Source organism: Corvus hawaiiensis, chromosome 1, assembly GCF_020740725.1.
Source record: "Corvus hawaiiensis isolate bCorHaw1 chromosome 1, bCorHaw1.pri.cur, whole genome shotgun sequence".
NCBI lineage: Eukaryota > Metazoa > Chordata > Aves > Passeriformes > Corvidae > Corvus > Corvus hawaiiensis.
This window is the reverse complement of record NC_063213.1, coordinates 68,088,254-68,113,957: the sequence shown is the minus strand read 5'-3', so window position 1 is coordinate 68,113,957 and position 25,704 is coordinate 68,088,254. Positions and strand designations below refer to the sequence as shown.

Genomic DNA, 25,704 nt, shown 5'->3' with positions numbered 1-25,704 from the left:
ACCATTACTCCTGTTTTATTAAAAAACAAAAACTAAGTAGAAACCAATAATGGTTTAAGTGCTATGGACCACAAAGCTTTTCTTTAGCAGAAGTCAGTGGAAGGCCTGGCTGATACCTTACACATGAATGTAGCCTACTGCTTCCAGTAATGGAAACTATTTAGACAGTCTTCATCCACAGTTTTAAGATCTATAATGGCTTAGGTATGTCATGCTTATTTTTAAGAGGAACAATATTACCTGGTTTTGTCGACTTTCCTGGCCATGCAGAGCAGTCAGTGGACAGTCTTTCTTGCCATCTGCTTGCAAGGGCCTCTGCCATTGTGCTGTCTTGCAGATTGGGACAGGGGGATGTCACGAGACTCTATCATTGTCCGTGAAAATGCCAGGTTACAAACTTCCTATTTGGGGCCTTCCACAGAAAGTTTTGATGGTCCCACCTATTACCCAGCATATTTTCCCTGTATGTTGAGGCAACCCAGTGAGCTGGGAAAATTAAACATTACAGAAGAAGCACATGTGCTACCAACCATTCCTTCCCTTACTGGCAGGGAGGGTCTGGTTTTGATGTTAGTCTGGGGCCCTGTTTATGCCCCTCTGGCCAAGCAAAGGGCACGCTCAGCCTTATAGAAACAGTCACGTGAAAATTCTCCTGTGCTCGGTGCAGGAGCATGGTGTTTCCTATCTATTTCCCCCGCCCCTTTCTGTAGGGATGATGTGAGGAAGGAGGTGTGGCCAGAAAGTTGCTGCTTTCTAGTTTTTCTTGGCTCTGGCAAAGGGCTTTTTATTCAAGGGTAAATGACAGGGACCTTGATGCCACTCTGAATCTGCAGGGATGTCTTAGAGGTCCCCAGAAGGACCAGATAATGTGACAAAGCATGAAGCACAGCTTAGGTATAACAGAGAATTTGACCTTGACCTGTGGCTGCTTTGAACAGCATCTCAGACTAGAGCTCTATTGCCAAGATTTGGGCATGAGCTTAGTCTGCAGTGAGAGGCTAGTGGTTAACGCACAAGTGTGGGAAAAGAAGCATGGGAAAGTTCCAGGTTTGATAGCTGAGTCCATCTGCCAAAGTATTTTTGCTTTGTTTTTGCTTTAACTTGTACGCTGGAAAATCAGGAGGGGGAAAAACCCCACTACTTGAATAGGGCTTTTCCTAGCTTTTCAGCTGAGTCCCATGGTTATTAGAAAGGGAAAAAAAGATGTAATAATTTTTACCAAATCATGTTAGCAAGCTAACGTGCATGGTTTAGTAAATTCTTATTTTCTGAGTAATTTTAGCATGTCCTGGCTTTTTAAAATTATCTATTTCCAAAATAGATAATATAATTTTAAAAAAATATATTAGCTCATCTTGCTTCTACCTAGCAGAGGAAACATTTTGCATCCTACTAAACTGCCTGTGTGTCTTCAAGAGGAGGATAGTTTGGACCCTATTAAGATAGACTCGAAGATTTAGCCACATGCTATTTTTGAGCTTTAGTTCCTTGGTTAGTATCTTGGTCTTACCAGACTGAATTGCAGAAACTTCTGTGTAAACAGGATGAAACAATAGCAGCAAAGGTAGGATGCCATACCCAGCTGAATAAGGACCTCAAAGCCCATTACCATTTTAATGATGGCATTGTTAAGCAAAACAGCCTCAAGATTAAATTGTTTACTTAATTAAGAAAAACTAGCTATTTATCGAGTGTTTTACCTCTAGCAACCAAAATACAGCAGTGTTTTCTTTTGGAACTCCGCTCATGTAGTTTCAAAGCTGTTTGCAGCTGAAGACTGTCAGCCACTCACTGCAGTTACGAAACAGGTTTAAAAGCAGACACGGTTAACAGGATGTGACATAGACTCTCCTCAGCACAGCATCTGACACATCCTTGTACTTTTTCAATAACTTTGAAAGAGGCTACTTAAGCTTGGAATGCAACAGGTCTCCCTAAAGTTTGAATGCAACAAGAAAACCTTAAGAAAGGTATATCCCCACATGTATCTTATTGGGAATTATTTCAGTGAACTTTTGCTTATCAGTATTGAAAAGATGTGTTAAAACCAGTCTGACAACTTTTTTTTTCGTAACGCCATGTGCTGGAGGGCCTTGAGAAAACAGTTTTGAAACAATATCAGAGCTGAGCTACTGAAATGTTTTGAACAAGAAGAATGTTCATTAAACGTATTTCCCTGGTTTCTGTAGTGTCACAAACAACAAAAGTAAGATATTTCACGATGTATAGCCCCTTTTCCAGCGAGATGCTACAGCAAGAGCTCAGAAGATTTGCATCTTGTAAGTAAGAACACAATGGACTTAAAATGCGTAAGCTACTCTGTTTTTTTCAAAATTTTAGCTGTGAATTTACTGGATCCTGTTTCAAAACATGCATATAAAAGCCTTAATTACCCACCCAGCTCCCCTTATCTTAATTCACTGTAAGTCAGCCAACACCCACGGGAGAGGCTCTGCAGTGACTGGACCATGACAGATGCAGACATTTCGTACTTCATTGGAAACAGTCACTGTGGTATAATCCTGCTTTCTCTGAGTTCCTATTAACTAACACTCCTTGGAGTGAAATTAGGTTTCATTGCCCAAGGGTGTACTCTTTTCTCTCCTGCAAAAGGGCTGTGCTTTAGGTCACAGGTCTGTGCACGGGTCCTCCCACCCAAGCCCAGGGCACAGTTAGAGCGCCTGCCTGACACATCAGCTCCTCTGCAGCCACCTGGCAGTGCCTGTTCTGCACTGAAGGTCTGAGGAGGGAAGACATGGATATGGAATTCGCAAAGCACACCAGCTTCCTATCTGATTCCCCGTTTTCCAACCACAGATTTCTCAGTAGTTCTCAGCATCCCATTTTTTGATGTGTAGCAAAGCATTTCAGATCAGAATGGGTTATTCAGCACCTCTGAAAAGCACGGTCTCATTGTGTACAGCTTGCTCTGAAAAATCAGAACTGAGTGCCGCAAAGCCAAAATAATAAAATTTAGAAGAAATCATAGATGTTATTTTGCAGGAGATGCTTCCTGACACAGGAGCTGATGCAAACAAATAGTAGCATCCTGCTGGAGTGAGGGGGACTGGGTTTGAAGCATACCAGCTAAGACTAAAATTCTGCTAGAGAGTAAGAGCCTTCCAGTACAGCTGGTCAGCAGCAGAACAATTTAAGAAAAATCAGGTTATTGAGAGAAATGTATTACAAAAATGTAGGGCCCAACTCTAGAAATGTTCACTAGGGATGCTACCCAGCAGGGAATGGTAAAGGAAGAATCATCCTTACATGTAGGGCTGTTTTGAAGAGCTGCTGTTGATGGAGCTTCCTCCTAGGCATTCCTGGGAGCTGTGTCTGTGTCTGGTTTAGTAACTAGGAAATAGATGGTGGATCCTGGTATTGGCAGGACCTTTTACACATCCATCTTGGTATTTTCTTTGAAGTCTTGGGTAATCGCAAACAAGAGTCTCTGTAGAGATGATTTCTGCAACACAGGAAACACCTGTACACTCTCCTCAAATTATTTCTCCATGTGACAAACGCACACCAGCTCTGCTGTGTCACGAGGCCTTTTCACCCAAGAAGTTAAGGTCAGGAGTGAACCTCACAAAAAAAGCACTGGACAAGGCAAAATCCCTTCCCATAACCTTTCCTTCTTTTACCTCCTGCTCTGTGTTCTCTCTTTTTTTCCCTCTGTATTATTCAACCCACAGCTTGCCTTCCAAGAACCACCAATCCATCATTCCCAATATTTATTTTTGTGTCTGTTCCTGAGTTGTCAAGGACCAGCAGATTCTTTTTTTATTATCAGTGTGTGTAGAGCAGAGGTCCAGCTACAGGCTGGTTTGCATTCAGAAGCTGTAGAAGTGTACCAGTCAGTGATGTGATTTCTGCAATTTCTAAACATTTTTCTTTAAACATGGTTATACAGCTCACACTTCTCTTCCTTCTTTAATGGAAGCCTACTCTGTTTCATGCACTTAAGTGCACACTTTTGGTATAAGCAGGCCCAGAGCTAGGAGAGGGGGCTCCTCTTCCTGGCCTTTCTACATCTTGCTGGTTAGCTGCCCTCTCACCACCCCAGTTCCTTCAGCTGTGCAATGGTGCTCCCAAAACTGTCTGTTTTACTATAAAGTGAGTTAAGATTCTTGGTGAAGAACACAACATGAAATTAGACAGCCAGAGCTGTTGCAAAAGTGTTACATATGAGTATCACTGCACGGAGAGCTCTGCAGCACCTTATTAGTACACACAAAGCAGCAGAAGTTTATTCAAGGTTAGCATCTTCTACTCTTAAGCTTGGCTATGGTAGAATAGCATCTTAGATAAGAAAATATTTGTGCAGCGTGATATCATTACTGTGGTCTTCTTCAGATCTTGTCAAGATCCCGGCAGAAATATTTGCAATAAGGAAGAAAAAAAAGCTATTTCTCTTTTAGCCAGTTATAAACCTCAAGACAGTCTATACTTACGAGGAGGTACTAAATGTTGTACAAACAGCATCTCTTCCTTTGTTCTCTGAAATCAGGATGGTTTCTAGTAATTTAAGTGTTACTATTTTATTACTAAGTGCTTCTGTATATCTCTTAATATTGTACAGAAAACTGATAGTAGGTGAATTACACAGTTTTGGAATTCCTTACAGTTGGGTATATCAGCATTTCTGTAACTTTATCTTTTCTTGGAGCAGGCCTCAGAAACTGGTCTTGTAGGATGTAACAAACGTTGAATAATTGAGGAACAGTTTTATAAGCACTTAGATCTGTCAGGTACGCTGCTTTATTTTCTTGCTGTTGAATATGCCCAGCAAGACACTGAGGGGTTTTTTATGAGAAACACAAAGTAACTTGGAATTCAAATCCTCCCAATTAAAAAAATAATAGTAATTCATTGTACTGGATCATGTAAACAACTTTGATACCAGAGACACTGCTCCTTAATTTGATATCTGAATTTATTAATGAATATTTTCAGTTTTGTTTTTAAAGCAACTGAAATGCACATGCAGATATAGGGTTCTGGATAGGGGAGGAAAGTAATTATATTGCATCTTCACTCTTCTCCAACTCATCCCCTAAAATATGATTTTCGACCAAAGCAGCAGTCTGTGTAAGATGCACAACAGTTGTACATGTTGTACATTTTATTAATCTGAAGCTGAGCCTTTTCATCCTTACCCCATTTTACCTCCAGGTCCTGTCCGGGTCAGACACAGGTTTTCCAAAGAATGCCCCAGAAAGCACTGGGTGGATGATACTATAATTCTATATATTCCTACAATGGACCAGTGTGTCCGTGTAATGGGATCGGGAATTTTGCTTTGGAGAGTTAATGTGAATGCCAAGTGATAAATAAAAGGCTGAAATGAAAAGTAGGCCCCAAAGAATGGAGAGCATTGTAATAATTCAACATTTATCTTTCTAACCGTGGGTGCTGTAAGGTCTGCAGGAAGGATGAGGATGAGGCACAGCCAGCAGAGAGCATGCAGCATCGTCACCAAGAGCAGCTTGCCAGAATCCTGCAAAGACACGAAGCGCACGGCTATTCACTGCTTTATTTAATAACTCATGGAGCCTTGTGATATTCAGAAGTATTTGGCAAACATCTATTATTACTGGACTGTTTAAAGGTGTTTGCAGGTCACATTTACAAGGGGATGTCTGTTACACAGGATTATTAACAGCTCTCTTTGCTGTTATCTGCACACTAACCCCTTCCCACTGTACCAGGAAGCTGTATTCTGTTCTTAGATGGCTGACTCCATCCTCTAATTTTTCATGCATACAGGCTATAGCAGAATATCTCTTTAGAAGATGATTTTTTCATTCTGTGTGCAAATCATTATTGGTGCTTGATAATCAAAGAAGACCTTACTAAAATAATTTTTCAAATTATCCTAAACATTACATAAACACCTCTTTACTTATGTCAATCTTCTTTAAAGTTCAACCTATTTCTTCATTATATTATTTGTATTCCTGAAAGCCTTTTCTTTTGTGTTCACAGCAATCTTCCTATCTCCCTTTAATCACAGTGGCCTCCTGCACTTTCCTCAACTGTTTAGAAGTCATTGGGAAGAATCTAACTTGTTTTCTTAGTGCTAGTTTTCCAAGTACTTCAACATGCTGCAGCAAATTTTTCAAACTGTAGAGGCTTCTAAATGAATATTTCTCACCAAGTTTCACTTTTAAACTAATCCCAAGATGCAGGAAAATATTTCCATTCATTTTCATCCTATTTTCGTCAGAGATAGCAGAACTGCTTATATTCATCATGCTATTAATTTTTAAAATGGGATTACTAGTTTGGCATCTAATTCGTACTCACATGCTTAAGTTTCAGGGTTGCTCAGCAGCCACAGAAGCAATGAATGTGCTCAACATCTCTGGAAATCAGGCTGTGTAGGTGCCTAGAAAATACAGAATCAAACAGCTGACTACAGGCATCCTAATTAGAAAAAAAACCCACCCTTTTTAAAAAATTTATTGAATATGGGTGAAGTATTGGTTCCTAGCAGAAATAGAGCATATGACTTAATGGATCTCATGCTCATTCAGAAGTGGCAGATCTAATATGTATATTTATGATGTCTGGCAAATGAAAAGGTTTTTCTCTTTAAAAACTGAAATTTAATTACTAATCCTACAGTCTGATTTTGCATGTTTGTTTCACTTTTTAAAGTCTAAGAAATGTAGTTTTATGTTCTGTAAAGTTTGGGGAGAAACAGCTGGCAGTGTGAATGGTGACATGATGTATTTTACTGATCCTGGAATCTTAGTTTAGCCCCTCCTAATTACATGAAGTTCCCTCTTCTCACATAGCCCTGGGATAATTGGATGGTATGACATTCCAAAGCCTTTGGGATGCTAAAATAATCATGCATTAACCCTATAAACATTCTTGTGCTTTGATGTTCTCACCACTTAGCTGCTAGCTGAATAATTACAATTCACTTGTGATCAACTTTCATATGATAAGAGTGATAGCAAGGGTAAAGAGGATGAAAAAGTTGCAAGACACTTGACATGTGTTTTTAGTTCATATGAAGAAAGGACATCAATGGAGAGGAATTGATGTGGAGCACACCACGCAATTAAAGCTTTTGGTCCCCATTTCATTGCTGGAGGGAAGTGGGGTTTGTGCTCAGTGGTGGGGAGCAGCCACAGGAACTGGTTGTGGCTCTCTGGCTGAGATAAGTTGATGCTGTTCCCTTTGGCAAATCATTGTCTTATAAATTCCTCAACGCTTTGTTCGAAGTACAGCTGTGTTTCAATAATAACTTATTTCTGTATAATTCCAGTTCAGTGGTTTTTATTACATATGCTGCTAACATTTTCACACGAGTACCCCAGCTGTACAGCAGTCCTCTGCAGTCAGCACTAGCCCAAAATCATGCCAGGAACTGTCTGTATTAATTTCCATGCTACCAAACTTTTGGATACTGAACTATGATACACTACTCCCATCTTACTTTCTCTTCAGTCCACTGTTGTCCTAGCTCTCCAAAACTCACCACTTTTATGCTAATTTAACCTCAATTTACTGCCACAAGATTTTGCTGCAGTTCCTATTTACATGCAGTATTTTCCAAGTACCAAGTTTTGCAACAGCTGTCAGTTTCCAGATAGGAAATCTGAGCCTGCTCATTCTTTTCCAGTGTGGTTGGGTAATGTGGTGTTCATCATAGGACAGGACTAATGATACCAGCTCTACTGAATCACCGCATTCAAGCTGGCACAGGGAATATTTCCTCTCTTCTGCTGTGTCAGTAACCTGGAGTCTAGACCAGGAACATCATCTGTGGATCTGTCTTTGAGATTACCCCCCAAAAATTGTATGGACTGTGGTGAATTGTGTCCATTGGCTGGTGGACCAGGGATCAACAGAAAAACATCAGGCAGGAGTTTACTGATTAAGTCTGTGCCTAGAGAACAACAGACCAGTTCTTCTGAGGTGAATCACTCCCATTTACAGCAGAAACCACAGTTCTGAATCTCAAGTCACATAGGAGAATATTCACTACACAGTTCTTTATTGCATATAACCATAGCAAAACTCTATAAATACCAGATAAAAATAAACAGGAAACAAAAGCAATCTTACTTTTCAGTCAGAGCTCTCATGCAGCTTTCTAGCCTTATTTAGCATGTGTGTATGTGTATGTAGGGGGATAAGCAATTGTGGGAGGGCATTAGTGTCCTTCAGCAGAAGGTCCTCATCTTTACGTGAGGACCACCGCTCTGAAGGCTCTAAGGTGAATTGACCACATTCATTTTTATGTGTATTTTAAATCAGGCTTTACATCCAAACCTCAAGAGGTAAGAATACAGTGCTCCAATCCACTGTGCCACTGGACACCTTAGCAGTGTTCTCCTCAGCCTCCTCCTGGATTGTCTGCTGTGTAACTCTTATTCTAGTGACGTTAGGCTCTACCCTCAGGAATTCTCTTGGGATTTTTTTTTTTGTTGTTGTTTCTTTGCATTTAACCATTTAAAAAATCATTTTGCTGAACTATTCAGGCTGCTCATTTGCACTCTAAGAATTACCTTCAGCCACTTCTGCAAGGGAAAGGACATAGAGGAAAACAGCCTAACGAAACAAGCTCAGAAGGTGAAGTGAGTACATAAGATTGTTCAGGAAATTATTAGAGAAAATCTTATTTGAAGTTGCCATTTAATCAAAATGTATAGCTCAGAAGATTATTTCTCTGCTGAGTTTAGAGCACCACAGCAGTCTATTACCTCTTCACAAGAGATTTCAAGAAAAATTTTGCATGACTGTTAGGACTTCAGGATATTTTCATAGACATTAATCCCAAGAGATTTAATCCTTGCTGTAAACACTGATTGCAAGATGAAAATTGGGAGTTTAAATGTCTTCTGCCCTTTCTAGTTACTTGGAGTTCTTTTGAGGAAAAGGCTGATGTCTGTGCCTTGTTCTTAGAAATCATTTGTTTCAAGAGTTGAGATTTCCATACAGTGAATCATTTCAGGTAACAGCACTCTTGCGCTCATCTTGATAATAGCGGTTTAGGGTTTTTTCCTTTTCAAGTTTCATTTCAGTTAGAGCACAGTCCCTTCTGACCACCAAAGTAATTGGGGAAAAAAAAAAAGTTTATCTATCTACCAAATCTTTCCTCCCTATATGCTCATTAAGAGAAGTTTCACCTTCTTTGTATTGCACAGAAGGGAAGAAGATTATGGGGCATATTATCTGTTATCCAAATTGAAGACAGGAATGCAGAAAAATTTGTTGAGAATACTTTCTTCTCAGGAATTCTTTATTTAAAAACAAGTGAATGTTGAATGATAAATAAAGGCAAAAGGACTTAAATGCTCTTATCCACATTGCCCTAATATTGAGACACTTTGCCATTACTGAGTTTTCTTTTTGTAGAAGCAAATACTTTCCTGTATGAAAGCTTCAGAAGTTATCTAAAATATGTCTGTATCTTACACCCCTCTGGTCTAAAAAGCTATCTTCTTCTGCCAGGAAAAACCTTGTGCTGACAGTTTTTGCTGTGGTTGTGGAAGTCATGTCAGTAGAAGAATTCCTTTTTACCTCTCTTAATCGTGTCTCCATTATGGACAATCTGTTAGTAGAGCATGGCTGTTTTGACATGCAAAGAGCTCTCCTGGTGTAGTTACACCCCTATACGCTGCAGCAGAGGTATATCTACCCCCAGTACAATTTACAACAGCAAAACTGTGCTTTTGCCAGCATGGCTTATCTTATCATTGTCTGAATGACACAAGCTGTGCTGGTGAAAGTATGGTTCTGACTGCATAACTCTGAACATTCACTGCTTTTGGTAGCGCAGCTCTGTTTCAGCCTCAGTTGCAAACTATATCCCTTTGCACATCTGATCAGTGTAAATATGCCCACAGAACTTTATGGAATAGACCTGACCCAATGCAATTTTGCTTCTGGTTTAAGGAGGCACAAAGCACAATTTAATAGGTACAAAAGCATAAAGACTCTTTTCATGCTCATTTACCTGAGCCCCACCGTTTCTTCTGCCTCCTCCTTGATTCTTTGCCTACTGCATCCACTGGCCATTTTTTCCTGGTAATTCTCTCCTCTTCCCCATATCCTATCACTGCAGCCTCCCCCAAGTTACATTAATCTCTGCCCTTGAAGGTTGTCCTGCTTTTTCTTTCCCTGCAGGGTAACTGCTTCCTTGCATACTTTCTTCATGACTGCTGCCTCACTTCCTATTTCTTCACTTCTGTGCTGCTTGCTGGCCCTCTCTGCTGCTTTGTGGGTGCATCTCAAAGCATTGCTTACCATCTTCTCCCTGGGCTGCTTGGTTTCCTTCTTCCCTATCCCCTTTTCTACTTGCACCCTGTAAGCTATAATTAGCTGTGGCATGAAGTTAAGAAAATAAAAATGTGGGCTAGAAAAATCAAGAGAAATGTCGTAACAGCAAAATCAGCAAGGTACAGCCCAAGCTCCCAACAGAAACTGTTGAATTCTCCATAACTGAGGATACTTAGAGCTAAACCAAGACAGTACTGAAAAATATACTGCTTAGAAAAATACTTGTCAGCTTCAGAGAATGGATATCAGGTGTTTTCCATCTCTAGTTTGATACCAAAAGATAATAAGTGATGCTTCAGCTGGATGTTTGCACCTTCCTTTAGCTGCCGCTGTATCCTCTGGTGCTATTGCAGCCCTTTGAACAACTGAACATGAAGTCACTGTTAACATGAGCCTTTATTTTGTTTGTGAGAGGTTTCAGAATGCACTCTCCCTAACAAATGAGACATGGGGAAACACACAGCTGGCTTGCTACTTGCCTTCAGGAGGGAAAATAATCACATTTAAGCTAACAATCAATTAGGTGTGAGAGGCTGGGTGGTCAATAAGAATGAAACATGTCAGTACCAAATCACAAGCTGGGCATTAAACACTGACTTCTTTTTGCACACCTGTGTTTTTTTGCATTGCCAGGCAACAAAAGCTGCTGGGCAACAATGCAAAGTTTTAAAACAAGTGAAAGTATTGCAGTGGGTGGTTTTGCTTATTGTTCTTTTACCCGCTCCGTCTCTACACAGACACGCTTGCACATGGATTATACAACCTGTTTCTGAGGCTCTACCTTAGTGATCACAGAACTGCTTGAGAATGTAAATGTCAAACATCTGCCTGCTAGTTTTTTCATGCTATGTTTTTAAACAGTCTATTGAGGAATAAGTAGGCTGTGCCGTTCCAAAATTTGCAAAGTAATTAAATCTGCAGGAGGGAATCTTACTTAATTTTATTCATTTAAAACATACTATTTTTATATACTCCTCTTTAAAGAACTTTTGTTATTAAAACTGTAATAACACTCTTGTGCCCCTGTTGTTTGTTTTGGTTATAAGGCTGAAGGATATGTCAGTTGACTATCCTTTTAGCCATTCACAGTGTATCCTGAAAGAATAGGTTTAGGTTGGTGAACTTCCCCTGAAAGGATTTAGAAACACTGGTTATTGTTACAATAGTTTAGGGGAATAGTTTATGCTACTTTTTACATCCTGAAAATTAGAGCTGAGGAAAGGGACTAGTTCATCAAGCTGGTCCAGTCCCAGCAGCAGGGCTGCTCTGCATTGTGTCCATCTGCTGGAGACTCCCACAGTGAAAAGAGAGAAGGAGATGGGACCAGCAATTATTGCAGCCAGAAACTTCAAGCAGTCCTGCAATATGCCCTACAGGCTGTGATCTATGGGGGGAAAAAGTGGTGTGGGTTTCAGAAACACTATCTTCATATTTCCATATGAATCCTTAGCCAAGAGGTAGTCTTGGCTGGCTAGGTGAGTCAGATCAAGGATTGTTTTGCACTGTTGAAATGTCTCAGAGCAAACAGGGAGCGAACACTTACACTCGATCTTTTCTTTTTGCTGTTTGTTATCACTAACATACAGTCTGCTGGGAGCAGTCACCCACCAGAGTGGATGGCTTTCTGCCTGGAGAACTACACCAGGATTTTGGGGGAATACTGATTTTAATTCCAGCCTTGTTACTACCAGCCTGTTGGGATGTGAGGGAAAGTGCTTAAGCATGCTGGGATACATCAGCTTTTTCACTCTGTAAAGGCTAATCTTAAAATAAGTTTGGACTAAAGCTTTGGCCTTGCTCATCCAAAGCTGCCCTTGGATATAGTGGGTGGGGTTGTTGCAGGAGCAAGTTCCACCACTCCCTTGTTCCTCAGCTGCCCAATTTCCAGAGGCCAAGGTAGCTGAGCACGGTGGTGTATCACATTTCCCTGCATGGGGAAAATGGGAATGCTGTAGGATGCTCTGTCTTCAGACAAATGCTCTGAGAGAGTTTGCAGCTTATGTGATATGTTATTCTGTGTAGTTTTCCAGTGCACAAATTCATCAGGTTTAATTTTCCAAGCAATTTATAGGAAATATATTTAATTGAGCTTTCCCCATTTTACTTTGTATAATTACCCTGCCTCTATGGTGGTCACATTTGTCAGTTCTGCATTAGCTCTTAAGGGGTTCTTGACTCAAGAAACCTTGTGTCTCAGTTGGAGGAAAAAAAACCCTCTAAGCAAAAAAAAATCAACCCGTGAGGAGACTCAGCAGTGGCATGTTTGTTCATTTAAAGAAATAACTGGTTGAAACATAAAGGAAGTGCAAGAATTTCTTCTGGTCTTAGGTTTTATAAAGACTTATTTCTCAAAGCCCTCAGGGCTGTATTCTCTGATCCTCCAAACAGCCTTTTCCCTGTGTTAGTATTTCAGCCGAGTTCTCCCTCTTGGCACAAGTGAGGACATCAGGAAAAGGATGGCAGCAAGAGGACTCCGGATGCTGTGCAGGCACAAGCTCAGGCAGGGCATGGGGCCTCAAATGCTTCTGACATCCTCTGTGGCTGGACAGCCACACATCAGGGTGAGAGAGCTGGAGCTTGGCAGCTGCCCTCACCCAGCAGTCATGAGGTGTTGTAAAGTCAGGGCCCTGTCGTGAAGTCCTGCCTCTTACCATATAAAATACTCCTGGTTAGTCATAGAACTGCCTTACTCCAAGCTGCTTTGGCTGAAAGGGATGTGTAAATTTGCAAGAAATTACAGTAACTTCTAAATACCATGATCTAAACCAGAGAACATTGATAGTGTCTCATAAGATGGGGGAAAAAAGGTTTTCTAGCTAACCTTTAACTTCTCTCTTAATGCCAGTGTTAGCTTTAGTCTCTCTGCTTTAAGACATCCTCAAGTTGTGGCCTTCATATATAAGCTACATATCCTGTTTTTCTTCTCTCCTTGAATACCTTTAATCAGCATCTCTGATATTTGAACTGTGGGTGGGGGCCAAGTTGTCCTTTTCTTGGGACCACAGCAGGTGGCTTTTGTCACCAACATTGCTATGTCACCCAGTGGTGTCAATGAATTTGGTAACACACTAAACACCTTCACAAAACTATTGTTTTTATTTCTACTATTGTTCATTGTATTTAACATCACTGTGAAGGATCAGAGAGGTGTGTGAGGGTTACACAGAAGCTAGAGAAAGGCTTCTTGCCCCTTAGTGTGTTTACCATCACTCTGGGTATTCACGTCTCAATATCCAGAAAGTATAGAAACTATGAATAGTCCTAGGAGAAAAAATGCCTTAGTCCTTAGCCTGTCATGGAGTGGTCAGAGGAGATGGGATAAACCCCAGTAATGCAAATGGTAAAAAGTGCAGAGTGAAGAGGATAGCTCTGTCATATAAGTCAGGTAACATTTTGGGAGAGTCATTCACAGAAGTGGGGTTTATTAGACAAGAATTACCTCTACCTTCTCTTTCACTGTAATAAGTAATAAAAAAGGAACCATTTGCTCAAAAGTTCACATTCAGTACTAGACCACAGTGGGTTTTTACCTCTCTAATGCATTATAAAAGTTCAAATGACAGAAAGCTGGAAAACTGAATTATTTTGCTTTCTCTTGCCCAGCCATAGCCCAGAATTATAATTAATTCCTAAACTGTTAAAAGACATATAACTTTTTATTATTTTATAAACACTGGTAGTTAATGGGGTTTTTAAGTTATTACATAATTTTTTCATCACTGGGTTTTTTGTTGGTGGGTTTAATTTTTAGTATTAATGTAACGCATTATGTACTGGTTCATCCTTCATTCCATCTTTCTGAAGGAACAGGGATGCTAGAAACATAAATGCTATAAAAAATTATCTACGTATTTTCTCCAAGCACTAAAATAATTATTTTTTTCCAATGTGACCTTTACATTTCCACCTTTCTGGAGCAGATTTCAGATGCTGAATTGAGAAACACTTGTACTTCTATTCCATCTATCTGCTTGCTAAACTTCTCACATCGAAGGGCTCTTAAGAACCTCCAAAGTTAAAAAATACATTGAAGGTGGGAATCTTCATGTGGAGGTAGTCCAAAATGCCTCCGAGACTATTTCTAGAAATATTAGGCAGAGGTCAATGAGACATGCATTGCTAACCTCCAAATATGATTACCCATTCAGGAATTGTCACCAGTTTCAATTGCAGCCATTTGTGTAAATGGCTGTGCAAACCAGGCCCAGTCTCCATGAGTCTGTATGTGTGTGCCAGGCAGGCTTCAATCACAGCAGTCTTCCAATATGAACTGAATGTTTTAAGGGCTGAGCCTGAGATGGATAAACTGCTCAGGTTTTTGATTAATTGGATGCCTGACTGCAAGAGATACCAAAGTGAACATGCAAGCTGGCTATAAAGCTGCTGAACTTACCAGCAGTTCTGACACTGCAGGTTGGGAGGTACAGTGGGGACAGAGATGAAAAGGTTAAAGACACTTTGCTATCAGTTTATTTTTAACAGCTTCCCGTGATTGTTTTTTCATAAAATAAGAACCTTAGAACAATGAGAATGTGCTTTCTCATGTTTGTTACTAATATTGTGGGGTAAACTATGATATTGCTCTGCTGTCAGTCAGCAAGTGTGCTTGGGTAGAATTCAGTATTGAACACAGGTGACAAAAATTCAGCCTGCAGAAACCACTACAACAAACACACACAGGTTAAAGCTGCAGTTTCATGTTCTGAATACACGTGTGTACCTTTCGGTTTTGCAGTTGTGGCATTTCCAAGTTCCAGTTCGCCGGACCTGCAGGTGCTTTACTTGGGAGTCCAGAAGGGGAGAGGATTATTGCTGATATGAATCACAGCTCATGTCTTTGAGACAGGACCTGTGTATTCCTGGCTTGTATGCCTTTATCAGTATTTGAAAAGAATGGTGCAAATGAAGTTAATCATGACATCTTACAGGCAAAACTGTGAAAAGAGTCAGTTGAGGGCTTACTGCCACATACCTGGAATTTAGCCTCCTTTTCCATGGGAAGCCCTTTTCAATCAGGAGATAGGATACCATGTAAGCTGGCACAAACCTGTTGCCTAGAGGCCATGACTTCATTTCTTTAAAAAACAGGCAGAGAGTCCAGGTTCCACCTCACCAATAACATCTTTAAAAGGCCTAGTTTTTGTAGCTCTAGATATAGTGTAAATAACCATTTCCTTAAAGGTAAACTGATTCCTCCTATACTCATTAGGGCAGTCCTCTGAAGCAGTGTTGGTTTACTTTTCTTTTTTTCCCTATCGAGCTTTCAGGATGGAGTATTGCCAGGTATTTTGTTTTTATGTACTGTTATTATTTGTCACACAACTCTAAAACTGGTACTAGCTTTACAGTGAAATCCTCACGACTCTGAACACCTCTCCATCACTTGTTGACTCTCCTACACCTTTGAACTTCCACTGCAGGGAGAGTGACAGGAAGGATGGTGCATGCAGTGCCGTGCACAGTGTTAACTACCTGTACGTGCGAGCAGCCGCATGTCGCCTGTGACTAGACACAGCATTTGCACCTCCTGTTCCTGTGATGTTCACGGTCCTGTTAAATTTAACGTGTCCTTTAGGTTTGGATGGATGACTGACCCCTGCGGGGACCCAAATCGCGCAAGGACGAAAAGTTTCTGAGGAAACAAACATAACCAGAAGCTGACTCCTGCCCTCGGAGCAGCGGGCTGCTGCCCGCGGCCGCTGTACCTGGTGAGGCACCGGGCTGGGAGGCGGAGGAGGATGCACAGACATTTCCACGGCAGCGGAGAGCCCCGGTAAATTCCTTAGAGCCGGCAGCGAGGCACCGCCACCGGCGGCTCCGGATGCGCTCCAGCCCCGAGCCGGGAGAGCGGCCGGCTGCCGGGGGACACGCACGCCGGGCCGGGAGCGCGGCCGGCCAGGCCCGCCCGGGAGAGCCCCGCGGGCGCGGCCGCCGGAGCAGCGGGAGGGCGCGGGGCGCCGCGTGGCACCTGGCCGCCCCCCCGCTCCCCCCGCGCCTGCCCCGGGCATCCCGCTGCTGCGCTGCCGGGCGGAGAAGGGAGGGACGGAGGAAGGGTGGGGGGGAAAGTTGTGCTCACTCCTCTCCTTGGAGGCGCCCCTCCCTCCCCGCGACGAGGGCGAGTTAGAGATGCTATTTGCAACAGGCTGCTGCTGCCGCGGTAGCGCGTCCCCGGGAGAGGAGCCGGAGCGACACGTGATGTGTCTCCTTATCAGGGTGCGCGGGGCAGCGCGGGGGCGGGCAGGGGGCGGGGGCGCCCGCGGAGCGCGGCGCGGCGGGGTCCCTAACCGTGCCCATCTCTCCCCTCCAGGGAGGCGCGGAGGACGGGAAGTTAGCGCGGAGTTGATGAACTTTGCACATCCACAGAAACGCCATTTTGATTCCTTTTTCCGGAACAAGTTTGCGGCTCCCTCCCGTGCGCGCTCCCCCCGGCGCGCCCCCGCGCCCCCCCGGCGGCCCATCCTCCCGGCATGTCGCGGCGCAAGCAGCCCAGCCCCAGCAAAGTCCGGCGTAAGTACCGCGGGGCTGCCCGGCCGCCGCGCTCCCTCACAAAGGGCAGGAGCGTGCCTTAACTCCGGAGGGATCAGGTTGTTTTTTTTTTTTTTTCTCTTCTTTTCTTTTTCTTGGGGGGGGGTGGGGGGCAGAAAGAAAGATGAGGAAAAATAAACTTCTGGGAGGGGGCAGGCGCGGGGGTGAGGAGGTTGCATCGTGTCGGCTGGTTGTGCGACTTACTTAAAAAATGAAATGCTTGTTAGAGGGGGGGGAAAGTTTCCTTCAAAAAAAAAAGGAGGAAAAAAGTTTGGCTGGCAGCGGTGGAGATGATGATGAGTTCGTGTAGCCTCCCTCTTCCCTTCCCCCGCTCCTCCCTCTCCTCTCCTCCCTCCGCGGCTCCTGGCTTTTTTTTTTTTTTTTTTTTTTTTTTTTCCCCTTCCCTGTTGCAGACTTTCTACCAACCAGCGGCACCAGCCGCGGCGTTTTGCCTTCAGGACCTGATGCTCATCCATATTAAACCGTCTGAGCTCAGGAATCCGGCCAGATCATCCCCCCCCTCCTGCTGCAAAGTTTATTTTTAACCAGCCACCGCCACAATTTGGATGGGGCTGCGAGGAAGCAACATCTTCTAGCCCGGCTCGCCCCCGTCTCCCGAGCTTGCCTTTTAACTTTTCCTTCGGGCTTATTTTCCTGCCGGCGGTGGCGGCGGGTCCCGCGGCGGCCCCTGCCCGCTGTTCCCGGCTGGGAGGGCCGCGCCGGAGCTGGGAAGTTGGGATGAAGGCGCCCCTTCTTCGCAGGTAGAACCGGCTTGCGCCGCGCATCTCTGCGCTGACTTTCCGCTCCCCCGGCAGGGCCGGACGGCCGCGCCTGCCTTTCCTCGCCCCCCTGGTACCTCTCCCCTCTCTTCTTTAACCCTTCTTTCTTACTTTATTTGATTTTTTTCGCCTTTCCTCCACTTTCTCCACCCGCCCCCCCGCCTTCCTCCCCCCCGTCCCGGTAGGGACGTGCGTGTCCTTTCCCCTCCCGGCCTGCGCGGCGGGGGCGGGGGGGAGCCGTGCCTGGGGAGGGCGGGGGGCGCTGCCCCCCGTGGGTCCCCCCCGTCCCGCTGCCTTTGTGCGGTGCCAGGAACACATCCCTACGCGGCGGGGCCAGCGGCGGGCAGGGACGCCTGGGCGGCGTCACCACTACAGGAAGGAGCCGGGCAGCATCCGAAGCTGAGGAGGGGTGTCCGGGCCTTCGCCCCCCTCAGCCCCATCTTGGCGGGGGGGAGAAGCGGCGAGGCAGAGGTGACCTCCCCCTGCAGTGGCGGTGTTTGAGGTGAAAACAAAGTTTGGGGCGGTGCGGCGGCCGCCCCCCCGGCGCGGTGCCCGGTGCGGGTGGGAGCCGGCCGAGCCCCGTCTCTGGGCGACTGCGCTCCCTCCCCATCGCCGTTGCTACGGGCCGGACACCCCCGGCGGCGCCGCGGGGGCCGCGCTGAGGATGCGAGGCAGCTCCTCCTGCCCAGTTCGTAACACACGGGCTCGGCATCCCCCCCCGCCCCATCCGCCCGGGGCGAGGGGGCGCGGGGGTCGCGGGCCGGGCCGGGCCGGGCCGGGCGGGGAGCGGGGCGCGCCGAGATGCTGCAACTTTTTTTTTCAGCAGAGGAGGGAGGGCGGTGGATTGAACTTTGTCATGTCGCAGATAAGTTTCCTTTGGCTTCTTCTCCCTGCACTTCTCCCCCGCCTCCCTCTGCACGCACGCTTGGGTTTTTTCTTTTTCTTTTTTTTTTTCGTTCTTAAATAATTTTCACCGTTTCACCTCTCGGCTGCGATATCTTCGCCTGCTCGGCATCCTCGCGGGGTTGCGCAGAAGGAGGAGAGCGCTTCTCCTGGCTCAGCACATTTCCCTGCCCGGGCCGCTCTGCTCGGCTGCGCACCCCGCGGAGGCCCGGGCGCCTCCGTGCCCCGCCGCCCTCCCACGGCCGCGCCGCGGTGTCCGGCCCGCAGCTGATGCTCTGGTGCTGCTCGCCGAGGAGCCAGCATCCTGCCCGGGAGCCGCTGGGCTGATTGCTGGAGGGAAGGCGGGGGGGAGACCAACCATTCAGTTTTAATCCCAACTCCCTCTTTCGCCTGTCTTCTCTTGGAGATAAGATCAAGTGTATTTACTTATTCGAGAAAGTAAACATCTAGTTCAGTGTGATTTGGGGGCAGTGGTCTAGGAGAGACAGCAAATGCAGTGGGTGTTTCCTCCCATTCCAACATCCAGCTCCATGCCTTTGCAAATAAATTGCTTATGAACAAGAGGAGCAGTTGCTAAATAACACCGTGTTGTCACCCCTATAGCGAACAGTAGACAGCTGTTAGGATGGCTGAAGTTTTTTCGTTGAGGTCGGTCGTTTTGACACAAGCACCGAGTTTTGTTACCGCAGTTCCTGTTTTCCACAGGGTCAGCGTGTGTGAAAGGGATGCAGTGACTCAGGGTCAGGCCAGCCATATTTGTTTTAGGTTTTAATTTTCTCTTTGAAGACTTAAGGGTATATAGTCTTTTCTTGGTGTGCCTGCATAATGCCGATTAGCCTTAACGGGAGTTGGGTACATCCAGGAAAGAATAGGCCCTTTTGTTTGTTAGAAACCCAGAAACAGCATGAATCCATCATCCAATCAATCAGAGTACCAGGGCTCTCCCTCACCTGCCGGCAGAGATGCATCCAGCCTCTCATGCTTCAGGGCAGCTGTTCTCAACTGAGTGTGGCCTCTTTTGCTCCCTCACCTTCCTCCTCCTGGCATTCGTATTTGGAACTGAATTCCTATCATGAGTTGGAAAAATATCATCCTTTAAGTGCAATCGAGTAAACTTTTATTCTGCTTTCATTTCACAGACAGCTTCTAATTGTCAAAGTGTTGTTTGCTCATCAGAAGTGACTATTTATGTAGCCACTCTTACACACTTCTTTTGATAACTAACAATCCTAAAGAATATATAAATATATATTTGGCTTGGTATTAAGACATAATATAGCAGGCTGTTTGTTGACTGTCTTTCTGGGTTTTTGATTTGCTTTTTTTTTTCCCACCTGGACCTGGGTGTTTGAAGCTTTAATTGCAGATTTCAGTGTAATGAAGCATCTTATTCTGACTTCACTCACCAGGTTGTGTGCCCATTCTTAACTCTTTACAATATTCAGTGACCCTCTGACCAAATGGCTTTTTGTTTTGATTGAGGATTGGGAGATAACTTCAAGTTTCAAAACTGGGAAAACAGAATCTCTTCATTACCTGTTCATAGTATGTGTGATCTCCTTTGGTATCCCCACAGACAAATGCAGTGTTTCCCAAAGCATGCAAACATTGACTTCTGTACTGCTTTCCTCACTCCTTAAGGATATTATCACTTTGCCTATGTTGAAGTAACACTACAGTCATAACAGTAGCTTGACTTTAGTCTGTGAAACTTTCTTCTTGAACAGAAATAGTTTGAATTGCTCTCAGTTGGATTGGATTTCTCATTTAAATAAAAACTGTTGAGGTACTTACATTGTATATAGATGAATCCCTTTGGTTATATTCATTATCCCTTGTAAAAGTAGGTGGTGCTTAGAAGGTCATAGGATAAGTGTTGCTAAGCAGCTAAACAGAAGGATGCTAAAATTAACCTGAGTGTTTTTGAAAAGGATTCACTTTTTAAGTTGCAATAATTTTTTAATTGACTTAAAATACACCTTTTGCTAGTAAGACATCTGAAAAAAAATACTTAGATGCATAACTAAAGCTTTCCAGGGGACTGTGTCAAATGTTCGAATTATCTACATACAGGAGTAATTCTACCCTCCCTCAGTATGCCTAGATTTTACTAACATCGGGCCCTCAATTTGTGCCCTTAGCAAATGTCCTTCCAGAGTTATCTGTTGCTCCAGTTGATGTATGTTGGATAGCAGCCTGTAGGGACAGTCTTGGGAAAAAAGAAACTGCAGAGGTTCCCCAGGAACAGGCAGAAAACAAGTAAATCCTGTTAGTCTGAAATCTATGCATGTGTGGAAAAAGCCCCTTTTAACTTTTTGATGAATGATGCCTAAGTTTGGAAATCTCTGTTTTAGGTGTACACTCTTAAAACATGTGAAATCATGTCTTCCTCTTTCAGCACGGTAAAGGTTGTTTTGAAATGAGTGTATTACTGGACCGTGTTACTAGACCAGTTTGCGACGGCTGCCTTGTTGATATGGTAGCTTCTTTCTTGGGAGATAATTGTCTGTAGAAGAGGATGGTAGTGCTGCTTTTCGTTCTCCCGATGGTAGTAAGAATACTTGCTGCTCTCTGTCTTTTAGCTCCTTTCTGAATTCAAGCAAGATGGACAGTCATAGGGTTACAGCTTTAAAATATGCCTTTTCAACAGTATCCTACATCTTGGAAAAGGGCCAGGAACTGCTTCATGTTCTTTTGAGAACAGCTTTATCATGGATGGTGCTCAGGTACCCTGCAGCTTTGCTGGAAAGTGTCTTAAGGAGCAGATGTAAACTTTGAAGGTGAGAAGGAATTGCCTTCTGAGACTGTGCAACAGCTTTTTTCTTGCTTTGGAGTGGGAGATTTGACTGGACTAATTGTTCAGCAGTTAAAACAGATTTTCTTTTGGGGAGCCATATGAGGAATCCTTTCTCTGCGTGCATTGTTTTATTTTATTTGGTTGGTTGTTGCTTTCTTTTTAATATCCTACATAAACCAGCACTTATGGGAGCTGTGGCTCCCCCCGTCCCCGTCCCCCCCCCCCCCCCCGCCCCCGCATATTTAGAAGAATCTTTACAGGCAGTGATTTCAAAGGCAGGACTTGGGTATTTTTGGGAATGTCACTCTCGGTGATACACTGAAAAGTTAGGTATTTGTGTGGAGCCAGGACTGGCTTGAAACTTGCAGAGCTTTGCCAGGCCACGTTTGGTTATCAGTGTTTGATTACAAATGAGCATAGGTGAGGTTGGCTGAGGTGGGAAGTGCTGGCTCTGTTCTGGGGTACTTCTGAACAGGAATTTCAGGAGCATTGACTCTTTCTTCTTCTTTGGTGCAAGAAATCTGATGATGGCTTATCTTTGATGTCTGCCAGTGATGTTTTTCCCACTTGAAGGTGTTCCCTCCACCTCACCCTATACCACTCTGTTTTGAATAGCAACATTTGAGGGCCAGTGACTTAAAAGAGTGCAAACTTCTGAGACAGCAGTACCACAGCATCTCACCCTCCTTCCTTCAGCATTTTACTTGAAGCAGGGTGAGAGAACTTATTTAGAGCTTGTGCTAATGCTTTATTAGAAACATTGAGAGTAGAAATAATTGCCAGCTGGGGCATATGCTCTGGGCTCCTGTTGGGTGGCTCGTACGTGTTGTGGCGGAAAAAGGTTGGAACAAGGAAAAGGGCCTGGACAAATGGGAGAAGAGTCAGTGGGATACTTGGCTTGTGGCTGTGCTGGTATGAAACCTGTTAGAGCAGCCTCCTGCAGTCAGAGAGGAATCGTCCTGATGTCACTGAGCAACGCCTGGACCTGTGCTGCCTTTAGAAACAACACAGGCCTTCAAGTGTATCCTGCTTTTTCTTTTTTTTTTTTTTTTTATAATAACATTTCAGCTTTCAGGTTGGCTAGCCTAGCAATCAATAAAGGTCGTTGCCTTTGACTAGCTACTGTACAAGAATACATAGTTGATGGGTGGTGACTGTTTATTCAGAGTGATTCAACTAAGTAAGGCTAAGGGAATCTGAATACCTCTTCAAAGATGTAGAGAGAGGCAGCTGTTTCAACAACAGGATTCATCTGCAGTCCCAGCCATCCACAGAGGTGTTACAGCAAGGGAAAAGAAAAACTGTCAAAATCCCCCAGGGCGTTGTTAGGCTTCTGAGCTAAAACAGGTATTCCAAGGACCATTAGAGAGAGAGGCCTTTCAGGCCTTGATGACCTCTTCTGTCTCCTTTGCAGGTCTTCCCGTAGAAGCATGTGGAATGCAACTTTCAAATTAGTTTTCCTGCATCTAAGCTTCCTGAGTAAAAATGTTTTTTATTTAATCCTATTTACTTATATTATCTCAGGATTTTGAGAGATCCTTTTCCTTTTGAAGAAGACATCCCCACATCCTGCTCTCTGAAATTTCTTTGAAGATCCATTTGCACAAGGGATGTTATTTCTGTAGGCCTCTGAAAAAGTGTGGGAAAGGTGCTTGCACACAATGGCCAAGTGACTTCACAGTGTAATTTCTGTCAGCTCTGGGTAAAAAATGTGTTAAGTATCTTGGAAATTTTCTGTGGTGATGTGCCCAAGTGACTTGTTAATTTGGTTCTAAAAGAAAAAGGTATTTTGTGATTAATAGTGGAATGGCCAGCCTCTCATACATGTAGAACTTCTCCACTTGGCATCTCCTGGTAGATACTTCAACAGGTGTTAGGATGTGCTTTCTTGAAACAGCACAAATGTACTCGTAGGTGTTTTAGGAATGGGGGCTTGCATCATCTGTCCTTTGAAAATGGAGGATGATCAGCCGCTGACAAACTTTTTTTAGTTAATTTAGGTATGTGCTTCCTGTCTGAGGATGAGAGAAACAAAAGTTCGCGTTGAAGTGTAGCTGGCCTTTGCTTTTATTGTGTGTGATTAGCTGGCTTTAACTGGAGCCCTTGTTAGTCCTGTTTCATACAGCAGGTGATGTCAGTGTTCAGGTGTATCGGTACCTGGGAGTGCTTTGCTCAGAACTCTTGCATCACAGCAATAAACACTGCTGTGCTCAGGCTGGACTCCTTCACACTGGTAACATTAGGGCTTGGACAAGGGAGAACTGCTTTGGATTTTGCTCCAATGTGCAGCACTACTTCCTTCTTAATTTGAACCACTCACAGTTTTGGGTAGGGGAAAGATCCTGGTTTAAGTTCCTCTTTTTGTTACACAGACTGTATTTTCTTCATTAAATTAAGGTCATCACATCTCATTGCTCTTTGTGTTTTGAGAACATGAAAAACATCCAGGTCATGAATACCTGTGTGCTGTTCCTCATTCAAGTGTGCATTTTTTTCTGATGTTGATGCAGTTGCCAGTGTATTGAGGAAACACACGAGGTGTCTGTGGCGTCTCATGCATGTGCTCCCCTGCTTCATCCCCTCCTTCTCCCCAAAAGCATTAAGGTATCCTGAATTGGTCTTCAGCTGGATAGCTTACAGTACAGCTCACATACTTAGCTGTGTGTACATCCTTATGCTTTGGGTGGGAGGAAGGAGGGCTGCAGAAGGAGGCTTGCTTTCTAAGCAAGACACTGAAGGTTCAGGAAGTGGGCACGTGCCATAGAAGCCAGCTGTAAAAGAGCTGTAGCTGGATTACTAAGGGCTTCCATTTGTGAGGTTTGACTGTATTTTCCAGGGGAAGAGCTATGAGTGCAGTGACAAGTGCTTCTCTACACAGATGTAGCTTATGTCTTGTATTTAGTTGGAGAGTATATTTCTTTTGGTCTGTTTTTCTAACCACTGCAGGTATAACTTATTTTTCTTTCCTTATCAGATGGCCCAGCCAGGTGTTGCTAAGTACATCCTACTATATTTCCAAGTAAGGTTCAAGACTGTGGTCGTTGGCAACTTCTGGAACAAGTCTTGGAGCAACTTCCCAGCCTTTACAGCAGATAGGTGTCTTTTCTGCTTGGTAAGATCTCCTGTCAGTCTCGAACTGTCAGGAGCCTGACTGTCCCTGTTGCAAAAGGGTAAAGAGAGCTGGATCACAGTGCCCCAGTTTCCCTGGTGTGAACTTGCTTTATTGTTGGAAACTGGTTTTGTTCAAAAAGTGAAGAATTTATTTTCATATCAGTGTTACCTACACTTTGTGGGAGAAATATTCTCCATCCTCTGTCTCCATTCTTCCTTTCTGCAAAATGGCAGTGTCTTTTTGCTGAGCGTGCAGTGGCTCGCCAAAGCGAGGGGTGAATTTCTAGGGGTGAGGGAAATGATCTGTACCTCAGAGTGGATGCTGGTTACCTTGGGAGGAAGCCATGCAGATTATAAACTCTGCAGGAAGGATCTGGTGGATTCTGTAAACTCTGCAGCCTCAGTAACTGCAGTTTCAAGCAGTTCCCAATCTCTTGCAAAGCTTTTGGAACTTGTAAGCTCTTTAAATCTAGTGACTGAGGATTTTCCATGGTTCCCTTTTCCCTCGAGGAAGAAAAAAAGTTAGAAATAAATAGTAAGGTTACTCATTTTAAATGCTCAAAAGCCAACAAATTAAAGTTGAGGTGTTCACAGAACAATTAAGTGGATCAAGATGAACACAGATCATGCCCCATTATAGTTGCTGTTCCATGTTTAATAAATCAATAGATACGCACATAGCAGGTAGAAGTGGAAAACGTGTGTTCATTTGAATCAACAGCAAAATTCTTTCAGGCTTCTCTGGACTAAGATTTTATGTGGAGTATATACAGCTGAAAGCTCTTGAGCATTCATAGCATGAAAGACGCCAGGAAACTTTAAAAAAACCTGAAATACTAATAGTGTCTTTGTATTTTTTGGTGCTTGAAATTCCTACAGGTGTAGTAACAAAGTCAGTGCATCTGTTTTAGGAGCTTGTTTGATAAACAGCAAACTGAATTTGTGATATAATAGTCTATTTTTACTAATCCATCCAGGTTTTGGCCATCATTGAAAGTGTGGCCACTGCTGTATCCTTTTTTAAATCCTAGAGGCTGTGCTTTTACTTTCTTGAGTGTATTCAGTCTGGTGAGTAGGAGGAAGACTTGTCCTTCCCAGGCCTGTCCTTCCCTGCAGGAAAATGGGAATGTAGAGAATTCTCCCTGAGGATGGATCTGGGACAGAGATGGCCCCTGTGTGTTTGGGGCCAGAGGTTTTATTTGCACCATTGCGTAACTCTTAATCTCCATAGAAAAAGATGTGGGTTAGTGGCTTTGCAACGCCACATAGGCCACAGGCTTGTATGTGGCC

General features: G+C 43.9%; 1 protein-coding gene and 1 long non-coding RNA gene across 7 annotated transcripts in view; one reads left to right on the top strand and one right to left on the bottom strand.

Annotated features, from left to right (window-relative positions):
• Positions 1-4,984: 4,984 nt before the first annotated feature.
• LOC125335258 lies at positions 4,985-16,116 on the bottom strand. 2 transcript variants are annotated; one of them, XR_007207398.1, is made up of 3 exons: positions 16,005-16,116; positions 6,307-6,388; positions 4,985-5,497 (listed from the first exon to the last, which is right to left on the bottom strand). It is a non-coding gene; the product is annotated as an uncharacterized LOC125335258 (long non-coding RNA). The 2 variants fall into 2 exon arrangements; XR_007207397.1 differs by lacking the exon at positions 16,005-16,116 and adding an exon at positions 15,020-15,998.
• Positions 16,117-16,404: 288 nt separating this feature from the next.
• RREB1 (ras responsive element binding protein 1) overlaps positions 16,405-25,704 on the top strand; it is a 122,292-nt gene continuing 112,992 nt past the window's right edge. For 2 of the 5 annotated variants that reach the window (XM_048309728.1, XM_048309737.1), the window contains exons 1-2: positions 16,406-16,512; positions 16,607-16,806. In XM_048309728.1, coding sequence (XP_048165685.1) covers positions 16,767-16,806 — 40 coding nt within the window. In that variant the 5' untranslated portion in view covers positions 16,406-16,512; positions 16,607-16,766. Of the gene's footprint in view, positions 16,513-16,606; positions 16,807-16,862; positions 16,884-17,229; positions 17,586-25,704 lie in introns of those variants that run through there. The other 3 variants (XM_048309770.1, XM_048309764.1, XM_048309744.1) reach the window with 3 other exon arrangements.